The sequence below is a fragment of the Euprymna scolopes genome, chromosome 27, assembly GCF_053919585.1.
Source record: "Euprymna scolopes isolate OS-2025 chromosome 27, ASM5391958v1, whole genome shotgun sequence".
In the NCBI taxonomy this organism is placed as follows: Eukaryota; Metazoa; Mollusca; class Cephalopoda; order Sepiida; family Sepiolidae; genus Euprymna; species Euprymna scolopes.
Genome location: NC_136508.1, coordinates 92566277 through 92578680, shown reverse-complemented (window position 1 = coordinate 92578680; position 12404 = coordinate 92566277). Strand labels below are relative to the sequence as shown.

The 12404-nt window shown below is 26.2% G+C and overlaps 1 protein-coding gene across 4 annotated transcripts in view; it reads left to right on the top strand.

Annotated features, from left to right (window-relative positions):
* Nucleotides 1-12404, top strand: part of LOC145248990 (uncharacterized) — a 351345-nt gene that overhangs the window by 241524 nt on the left and 97417 nt on the right. For all 4 annotated transcript variants that reach the window (XM_080110828.1, XM_080110829.1, XM_080110831.1 and 1 more), the window contains one exon: nt 11554-11691. In XM_080110828.1, coding sequence (XP_079966954.1) covers nt 11554-11691 — 138 coding nt within the window. The remainder of the gene's footprint in view (nt 1-11553; nt 11692-12404) is intronic.

Sequence of the window (12404 nt, the reverse complement as noted above, 5' to 3'; positions counted from 1 at the left end):
GTTGATAGCATATACAGGTGACTAAAGATATAATTACAGTTATTTGTAGGTGTTATTGTTGGTAACCTATACAGGTGACTAAAGATATATTTCCAATTATTTGTAGGTGTTATTGTTGATAACATATACAGCTGACTGAAGATATAATTACAATTATTTGTAGGTTTTATTGTTGATAACATATAGAGGTGACTAAAGATATAGTTACAATATTTTGTAAGTGTTATTGTTGAAAACATATACAGGTGACTAAAGAAACTAGTTACAATTATTTGTAGGTGTTATTGTTGATAACATATACAGGTGACTAAAGAAAATAGTTACAATTATTTTTAGGTGTTATTGTTGATAACATATACAGGTGACTAAAGATATAATTACAATTATTTGTAGGTATTATTGTTGATAGCATATACAGGTGACTAAATATATAGTTACAATTATTTGTAGGTGTTATTGTTGATTACATATACAGTGACAAAAGAAAATAGTTACAATTATTTGTAGGTGTAATTGTTGATAACATATACAGGTGACTGAAGATATAGTTACAATTATTTGTAGGTGTTATTGTTGATAACATATACAGGTGACTAAAGATATAGTTACAATTATTTGTAGGTGTTACTGTTTATAACATATCCACGTGACTAAATATATAGTTACAATTATTTGTTGGTGTTATTTTTGATAACATATACAGGTGACTAAAGATATAGTTACAATTATTTGTAGGTGGGTTTGTTGATAACATATACAGGTGACTAAAGATATAGTTACAAGTATTTTTAGGTGTTATTGTTGATAACATATACAGTTACAAAAGAAAATAGTTATAATTATTTGTAGGTGTTATTGTTGATAACATATACAGCTGACTAAAGAAAATAGTTACTATTATTTGTAGGTGTTATTGTTGATAACATATACAGGTGACAAAAGATATATTTCCAATTATTTGTAGGCGTCATTGTTGATAACATATACAGCTGACTGAAGATATAATTACAATTATTTGTAGGTGTTATTGTTGATAGCATATACAGGTGACTAAATATATAGTTACAATTATTTGTAGGTGTTATTGTTGATAGCATATACAGGTGACTAAATATATAGTTACAATTATTTGTAGGTGTTATTGTTGATAGCATATACAGGTGACTAAATATATAGTTACAATTATTTGTAGGTGTTATTGTTGATAACATATACAGTGACAAAAGAAAATAGTTACAATTATTTGTAGGTGTTATTGTTGATAACATATACAGGTGACTAAAGATATAGTTACAATTATTTGTAGGTGTTATTGTTGATAACATATACAGGTGACTAAAGATATAGTTACAATTATTTGTAGGTGTTATTGTTGATAGCATATACAGGTGACTAAATATATAGTTACAATTATTTGTAGGTGTTATTGTTGATAACATATACAGTGACAAAAGAAAATAGTTACAATTATTTGTAGGTGTTATTGTTGATTACATATACAGGTGACTAAAGATATAGTTACAATTATTTGTAGGTGTTATTGTTGATAACATATACAGGTGACTAAAGATATAGTTACAATTATTTGTAGGTGTTATTGTTGATAGCATATACAGGTGACTAAATATATAGTTACAATTATTTGTAGGTGTTATTGTTGATAGCATATACAGGTGACTAAATATATAGTTACAATTATTTGTAGGTGTTATTGTTGATAACATATACAGTGACAAAAGAAAATAGTTACAATTATTTGTAGGTGTTATTGTTGATTACATATACAGGTGACTAAAGATATAGTTACAATTATTTGTAGGTGTTATTGTTGATTACATATACAGGTGACTAAAGATATAGTTACAATTATTTGTAGGTGTTATTGTTGATAGCATATACAGGTGACTAAATATATAGTTACAATTATTTGTAGGTGTTATTGTTGATAACATATACAGTGACAAAAGAAAATAGTTACAATTATTTGTAGGTGTTATTGTTGATAACATATACAGGTGACTAAAGATATAGTTACAATTATTTGTAGGTGTTATTGTTGATAACATATACAGGTGACTAAAGATATACTTACAATTATTTATAGGTGTTATTGTTGATAACATATACAGTGACAAAAGACAATAATTACAATTATTTATAGGTTTTATTGTTGATAACATATACAGGTGACTAAAGATATACTTCCAATTATTTGTAGGTGTTATTGTTGATGACATATTCAGGTGACTAAAGATATAATTACAATTATTTGTAGGTATTATTGTTGATAACATATACAGGTGACAAAAGACATAGTTACAATTATTTGTAGGTGTTATTGTTGATAGCATATACAGGTGACTAAAGATATAATTACAATTATTTGTAGGTTTTATTGTTGATAACATATACAGGTGACTAAAGATATATTTCCAATTATTTGTAGGTGTTATTGTTGATTGCATATACAGCTGACTGAAGATATAATTACAATTATTTGTAGGTGGTTTTGTTGATAACATATACAGGTGACTAAAGAAAATAGTTACAATTATTTGTAGGTGTTATTTTTAATAACATATTGAATGACAAAAGAAAATAATTACAATTATTTGTAGGTGTTATTGTTGATAGCATATACAGGTGACTAAAGATATAATTACAGTTATTTGTAGGTGTTATTGTTGATAACCTATACAGGTGACTAAAGATATAGTTACAATTATTTGTAGGTGTTATTGTTGATTGCATATACAGCTGACTGAAGATATAATTACAATTATTTGTAGGTGTTATTGTTGATAACATATAGAGGTGACTAAAGATATAGTTACAATAATTTGTAGGTGTTATTGTTGAAAACATATACAGGTGACTAAAGAAACTTGTTACAATTATTTGTAGGTGTTATTGTTGATAACATATGCAGGTGACTAAAGAAAATAGTTACAATTATTTGTAGGTGTTATTTTTAATAACATATACAATGACAAAAGAAAATAATTCCAATTATTTGTAGGTGTTATTGTTTATAACATATACAGGTGACTAAAGATATAATTACAATTATTTGTAGGTATTATTGTTGATAACATATACAGGTAACAAAAGACATAGTTACAATTATTTGTAGGTGTTATTGTTGATAGCATATACAGGTGACTAAAGATATAATTACAGTTATTTGTACGTGTTATTGTTGATAACCTATACCGGTGACTTAAGCTATATTTCCAGTTATTTGTAGGTGTTATTGTTGATAACATATACAGCTGACTGAAGATATAGTGACAATTATTTGTAGGTGTTATTGTTGATAACATATACAGGTGACAAATAATATCTATCCAGTAATTTGTAGGTTCTATTGTTGATAAAATATACAGGTAACTAAAGATATATTTCCAATTATTTTTAGGTGTTATTGTTGATAACATATACAGGTGACTGAAGATATAATTACAATTATTTGTAGGTGTAATTGTTGATAACATATGCAGGTGACTAAAGATATAGTTACAATTATTTGTAGGTGTTATTGCTGATAGCATATACAGGTGACTAAAGATATAATTACAATTATTTGTAGGTGTTATTGTTGATAACCTATACAGGTGACTAAAGATGTATTTCCAATTATTTGTAGGTCTTATTGTTGATAACATATACAGCTGACTGTAGATATATTTCCAATTATTTGTAGGTGTTATTGTTGATATCATATACAGCTTACTGAAGATATAGTTACAATTATTTGTAGGTGTTATTGTTGATAACATATACAGGTGACAAATAATATATATCCAGTAATTTGTAGGTTTTATTGTTGATAACATATACAGGTGACTGAAGATATATTTCCAATTATTTGTAGGTGTTATTGTTGATAACATATGCAGCTGACTGAAGATATAATTACAATTTATTTTTAGGTGTTATTGTTGATAATATATACAGGTGACTAAAGATATAGTTACAATTATTTGTAGGTGTTATTGTTGATAGCATATACAGGTGACTAAAGATATAATTACAATTATTTGTAGGTGTTATTGTTGATAACCTATACAGGTGACTAAAGATATATTTCCAATTATTTGTAGGTGTTATTGTTGATAACATATACAGCTGACTGAAGATATAGTTACAATTATTTGTAGGTGTTATTGTTGATAACATATATAGGTGACAAATAATATATATCCAGTAATTTGTAGGTTTTATTGTTGATAACATATACAGGTGACTGAAGATATATTTCCAATTATTTGTAGGTCTTATTGTTGATAACATATACAGCTGACTGAAGATATATTTACAATTATTTGTAGGTGTTATTGTTGATAACATATACAGGTGACAAAAGATATATTTCCAGTTATTTGTAGGTTTTATTGTTGATAACATATACAGGTGACTGAAGATATATTTCCAATTATTTGTAGGTGTTTTTGTTGATAACATATACAGGCGACTGAAGATATACTTACAATTATTTGTAGGTGTTATTGTTGATAACATATGCAGGTGACTAAAGATATAGTCACAATTATTTGTAGGTGTTATTGTTGATAACATATAGAGGTGACTAAAGATATAGTTACAATTATTTGTAGGTGTAATTGTTGATAACATATACAGGTGACTAAAGATATAATTACAATTATTTGTAAGTGTTAATGTTGATAGCATATACAGGTGACTAAATATATAGTTACAATTCTTTGTAGGTGTTATTGTTGATAACATATACAGTGACAAAAGAAAATAGTTACAATTATTTGTAGGTGTAATTGTTGATAACATATACAGGTGACTGAAGATATAGTTACAATTATTTGTAGGTGTTATTGTTGATAACATATACAGGTGACTAAATATATACTTACAAATATTTGTAGGTGTTATTGTTGATAACATATACAGGTGACTAAAGATATAGTTACAATTATTTGTAGGTGTTACTGTTGATAACATATACACGTGACTAAATATATAGTTACAATTATTTGTAGGTGTTATTGTTGATAACATATACAGGTGACTAAAGATATAGTTACAATTATTTGTAGGTGGTTTTGTTGATAACATATACAGGTGACTAAAGATATAGTTACAAGTATTTTTAGGTGTTATTGTTGATAACATATACAGTTACAAAAGAAAATAGTTATAATTATTTGTAGGTGTTATTGTTGATAACATATACAGCTGACTAAAGAAAATAGTTGCAATTATTTGTAGGTGTTATTGTTGATAACATATACAGGTCACAAAAGATATATTTCCAATTATTTGTAGGCGTTATTGTTGATTACATATACAAGTGACTGAAGATATAATTACAATTATTTGTAGGTGTTATTGTTGATAACATATACAGGTGACTAAAGATATAGTTACAATTATTTGTAGGTGTTATTGTTGATAACATATACAGGTGACTAAAGATATACTTACAATTATTTATAGGTGTTATTGTTGATAACATATACAGTGACAAAAGACAATTATTACAATTATTTATAGGTGTTATTGTTGATAACATATACAGGTGACTAAAGATATACTTCCAATTATTTGAAGGTTTTATTGTTGATAACATATACAGGTGACTGAAGATATAATTACAATTATTTGTAGGTGTTATTGTTGATAACAAATACAGGTGACTAAAGATATAGTTACAATTATTTGTAGGTGTTATTGTTGATAACATATACAGGTGACTAAAGATATACTTACAATTATTTATAGGTGTTATTGTTGATAACATATACAGTGACAAAAGACAATTATTACAATTATTTATAGGTGTTATTGTTGATAATATATACAGGTGACAAAAGATATATTTCCAGTTATTTGTAGGTTTTATTGTTGATAACATATACAGGTGACTGAAGATATATTTCCAATTATTTGTAGGTGTTTTTGTTGATAACATATACAGGCGACTGAAGATATACTTACAATTATTTGTAGGTGTTATTGTTGATAACATATGCAGGTGACTAAAGATATAGTCACAATTATTTGTAGGTGTTATTGTTGATAACATATAGAGGTGACTAAAGATATAGTTACAATTATTTGTAGGTGTAATTGTTGATAACATATACAGGTGACTAAAGATATAATTACAATTATTTGTAAGTGTTATTGTTGATAGCATATACAGGTGACTAAATATATAGTTACAATTCTTTGTAGGTGTTATTGTTGATAACATATACAGTGACAAAAGAAAATAGTTACAATTATTTGTAGGTGTAATTGTTGATTACATATACAAGTGACTGAAGATATAATTACAATTATTTGTAGGTGTTATTGTTGATAACAAATACAGGTGACTAAAGATATAGTTACAATTATTTGTAGGTGTTATTGTTGATAACATATACAGGTGACTAAAGATATACTTACAATTATTTATAGGTGTTATTGTTGATAACATATACAGTGACAAAAGACAATTATTACAATTATTTATAGGTGTTATTGTTGATAACATATACAGGTGACTAAAGATATACTTCCAATTATTTGAAGGTGTTATTGTTGATAACATATACAGGTTACTAAAGATATAATTACAATTATTTGTAGGTATTATTGTTGATAACATATACAGGTGACAAAAGACATAGTTACAATTATTTGTAGGTGTTATTGTTGATAGCATATACAGGTGACTAAAGATATAATTACAATTATTTGTAGGTGTTATTGTTGATAACATATACAGGTGACTAAAGATATATTTCCAATTATTTGTAGGTGTTATTGTTGATATCATATACAGCTGACTGAAGATATATTTACAATTATTTGTAGGTGTTATTGTTGATAACATATACAGGTGACAAAAGATATATTTACAGTTATTTGTAGGTTTTATTGTTGATAACATATACAGGTGACTGAAGATATATTTCCAATTATTTGTAGGTGTTATTGTTGATAACATATACAGGTGACTGAAGATATAATTACAGTTATTTGTAGGTGTTATTGTTGATAACATATACAGGTGACTAAAGATATAGTTACAATTATTTGTAGGTGTTATTGTTGATAACATATACAGTGACAAAAGAAAATAGTTACAATTATTTGTAGGTGTTATTGTTGATAACATATACAGGTTACTAAAGATATAGTTACAATTATTTGTAGGTGTTATTGTTGATAAAATATACAGGTTACTAAATATATACTTACAAATATTTGTAGGTGTTATTGCTGATAATATATAAAGGTGACTAAAGATATAGTTACAATTATTTGTAGGTGTTACTGTTGATAACATATACACGTGACTAAATATATAGTTACAATTATTTGTAGGTGTTATTGTTGATAACATATGCAGGTGACTAAAGATATAGTCACAATTATTTGTAGGTGTTATTGTTGATAACATATAGAGGTGACTAAAGATATAGTTACAATTATTTGTAGGTGTAATTGTTGATAACATATACAGGTGACTAAAGATATAATTACAATTTTTTGTAAGTGTTATTGTTGATAGCATATACAGGTGACTAAATATATAGTTACAATTCTTTGTAGGTGTTATTGTTGATAACATATACAGTGACAAAAGAAAATAGTTACAATTATTTGTAGGTGTAATTGTTGATAACATATACAGGTGACTGAAGATATAGTTACAATTATTTGTAGGTGTTATTGTTGATAACATATACAGGTGACTAAATATATACTTACAAATATTTGTAGGTGTTATTGTTGATAACATATACAGGTGACTAAAGATATAGTTACAATTATTTATAGGTGTTACTGTTGATAACATATACACGTGACTAAATATATAGTTACAATTATTTGTAGGTGTTATTGTTGATAACATATACAGGTGACTAAAGATATAGTTACAATTATTTGTAGGTGGTTTTGTTGATAACATATACAGGTGACTAAAGATATAGTTACAAGTATTTTTAGGTGTTATTGTTGATAACATATACAGTTACAAAAGAAAATAGTTATAATTATTTGTAGGTGTTATTGTTGATAACATATACAGCTGACTAAAGAAAATAGTTGCAATTATTTGTAGGTGTTATTGTTGATAACATATACAGGTCACAAAAGATATATTTCCAATTATTTGTAGGCGTTATTGTTGATTACATATACAAGTGACTGAAGATATAATTACAATTATTTGTAGGTGTTATTGTTGATAACAAATACAGGTGACTAAAGATATAGTTACAATTATTTGTAGGTGTTATTGTTGATAACATATACAGGTGACTAAAGATATACTTACAATTATTTATAGGTGTTATTGTTGATAACATATACAGTGACAAAAGACAATTATTACAATTATTTATAGGTGTTATTGTTGATAACATATACAGGTGACTAAAGATATACTTCCAATTATTTGAAGGTTTTATTGTTGATAACATATACAGGTGACTGAAGATATAATTACAATTATTTGTAGGTGTTATTGTTGATAACAAATACAGGTGACTAAAGATATAGTTACAATTATTTGTAGGTGTTATTGTTGATAACATATACAGGTGACTAAAGATATACTTACAATTATTTATAGGTGTTATTGTTGATAACATATACAGTGACAAAAGACAATTATTACAATTATTTATAGGTGTTATTGTTGATAACATATACAGGTGACAAAAGATATATTTCCAGTTATTTGTAGGTTTTATTGTTGATAACATATACAGGTGACTGAAGATATATTTCCAATTATTTGTAGGTGTTTTTGTTGATAACATATACAGGCGACTGAAGATATACTTACAATTATTTGTAGGTGTTATTGTTGATAACATATGCAGGTGACTAAAGATATAGTCACAATTATTTGTAGGTGTTATTGTTGATAACATATAGAGGTGACTAAAGATATAGTTACAATTATTTGTAAGTGTTATTGTTGATAGCATATACAGGTGACTAAATATATAGTTACAATTCTTTGTAGGTGTTATTGTTGATAACATATACAGTGACAAAAGAAAATAGTTACAATTATTTGTAGGTGTAATTGTTGATAACATATACAGGTGACTGAAGATATAGTTACAATTATTTGTAGGTGTTATTGTTGATAACATATACAGGTGACTAAATATATACTTACAAATATTTGTAGGTGTTATTGTTGATAACATATACAGGTGACTAAAGATATAGTTACAATTATTTGTAGGTGTTACTGTTGATAACATATACACGTGACTAAATATATAGTTACAATTATTTGTAGGTGTTATTGTTGATAACATATACAGGTTACTAAAGATATAGTTACAATTATTTGTAGGTGGTTTTGTTGATAACATATACAGGTGACTAAAGATATAGTTACAAGTATTTTTAGGTGTTATTGTTGATAACATATACAGTTACAAAAGAAAATAGTTATAATTATTTGTAGGTGTTATTGTTGATAACATATACAGCTGACTAAAGAAAATAGTTGCAATTATTTGTAGGTGTTATTGTTGATAACATATACAGGTCACAAAAGATATATTTCCAATTATTTGTAGGCGTTATTGTTGATTACATATACAAGTGACTGAAGATATAATTACAATTATTTGTAGGTGTTATTGTTGATAACAAATACAGGTGACTAAAGATATAGTTACAATTATTTGTAGGTGTTATTGTTGATAACATATACAGGTGACTAAAGATATACTTACAATTATTTATAGGTGTTATTGTTGATAACATATACAGTGACAAAAGACAATTATTACAATTATTTATAGGTGTTATTGTTGATAACATATACAGGTGACTAAAGATATACTTCCAATTATTTGAAGGTGTTATTGTTGATAACATATACAGGTTACTAAAGATATAATTACAATTATTTGTAGGTATTATTGTTGATAACATATACAGGTGACAAAAGACATAGTTACAATTATTTGTAGGTGTTATTGTTGATAGCATATACAGGTGACTAAAGATATAATTACAAATATTTGTAGGTGTTATTGTTGAAAATATATACAGGTGACCAAATATATAGTTACAATTATTTGTAGGTGTTATTGTTGATAACATATACAGGTGACTAAATATATAGTTACAATTATTTATAGGTGTTATTGTTGATAACATATACAAGTGACTAAAGATATATTTACAGTTATTTGTAGGTGTTATTGTTGATAACATATATAGACGACTAAAGAAAATAATTACAATTATTTGTAGGTGTTATTGTTGATAACATATACAGGTGACTGAAGATATAATTACAGTTATTTGTAGGTGTTATTGTTGATAACATATACAGGTGACTAAAGATATAGTTACAATTATTTGTAGGTGTTATTGTTGATAACATATACAGTGACAAAAGAAAATAGTTACAATTATTTGTAGGTGTTATTGTTGATAACATATACAGGTTACTAAAGATATAGTTACAATTATTTGTAGGTGTTATTGTTGATAAAATATACAGGTGACTAAATATATACTTACAATTATTTGTAGGTGTTATTGTTGATAACATATACAGGTGACAAAAGATACAGTTACAATTATGTGTAGGTGTTATTGTTGATAACATATACAGGTGACTAAAGATATAATTACAATTATTTGTAGGTGTTATTGTTGATAACATATACAGGTGACTAAAGATATAGGTTCACTTATTTATAGGTGTTATTGTTGATAACATATACAGGTGACTAAAGATATAGTTACACTGATTTATAGGTGTTATTGTTGATAACATATACAGGTGACTAAAGATATAATTACAATTATTTGTACGTGTTATTTTTGATAAAATTTACAGGTGACTAAAGTTATAATTACAATTATTTGTAGGTGTTATTGTTGATAACATATACAGGTGACTAAATATATAGTTACAATTATTTGTAGAAATTATTGTTGATAACCTATACAGGTTACTAAAGATATAGTTACAATTATTTATAGGTGGGATTTTTTTGATAACATATACAGGTGTCTAAAGAAAAAGGTGACTAAAGAAAATAGACAGACAGCAAACAACACATGAAAAGTATTGGGAAATTTCAGATAAATATTGTTAAAGTTGCTGAAGTTGTCAAAAGTTATACCCATGTGATTTCAGAAAATTAAACTAGAAGAAATACTGATGAAACAATTTTTAATTTTGTTTATTTACTGTAAATGCTTGGACGCAATTGACTTTGGCTCAATAAAATGGAAGAGTCAGGCAAAACGGTATTTTTTATTATTTGCGTTTTTCTTTTTAAATTAAAATTGAAAAAAGATTGTGTATTTATTACTGTTGCTTTACGTATATTGTGTTTACTAAAATTTCTATGGTAAAATAAAAAAGTGTAAACTTCATTTGTCTAATAAATTAATTCTAATCTAAACTTTATCTTAATAAATCAATTTGTTAATTAATCTTATAAATTAATTCTAATCTAAACTTAATTAATCTTAATAAATTAATTAATTTGTTTCTTTTATGTTTTATTTCTGTTCTTTTTTCAGTTTGTCCAGATGGTAAATTTGGCAGTGGATGTTTGAAAACCTGTCGTTGTGCAAACTTTAACTTCTGCAATAAAGCAACTGGGTATTGTCAAGATAGGAAATGTGCAGCTGGATACAATGGGAATGACTGTCAAACTGGTAAGCAAGTTTACTGAACTCAACTTTAATATGTTTATTTTTATTTGATATTTTTCTATTGTGAAAAGATTATGAATTATCTGTTTATTCACATGTTTAAATTGCTGATTTTATTTCATTTCTGCAGATTCATAAATAACAAATGGGCACCTGAGTTGAGCTGCAATTGTATATAATAATATTTTGATTTTAGCGAACTTTTTGATATTTTCTATTCTATCACATTTAGTGATTATGATAAAACTCTGTGTTTTATTTTTATTCTGCAAAGTGTACTTTTATGTCCTATGTGATTGCATTTTCGTTTTATAGCAGCAAGCTCTTTACTAATGCACCTGTCTGTATCTGAAACATTGAATAGGGGACAGGCTACTTCTCTTTTGACTATCAGTTTTCATTGTCCATATATGTTTTCATAATGCCTGATATATGAGGAAAAATAAATAGTCAGATTGTAGTTAAAATTATCAATGGTTATTCATTTTGTATGAATCCAAAAATTCTATTGTTGCCATTGGTTTTCCAAATATTTTTCTAGTCAAATGTTTTTCTATAAAGACATTTAGTATATATGGGAGGATTACATGAAGGTTGCCAACATCCTAAGTGAAAGTGATTATGTGGAATGAATTGAATTCAAACATGAAACACCTAGGTCGTCAGTCCATGTCATTAACCACTGAACCACCATCACCTCCCATTTATCAACGTTG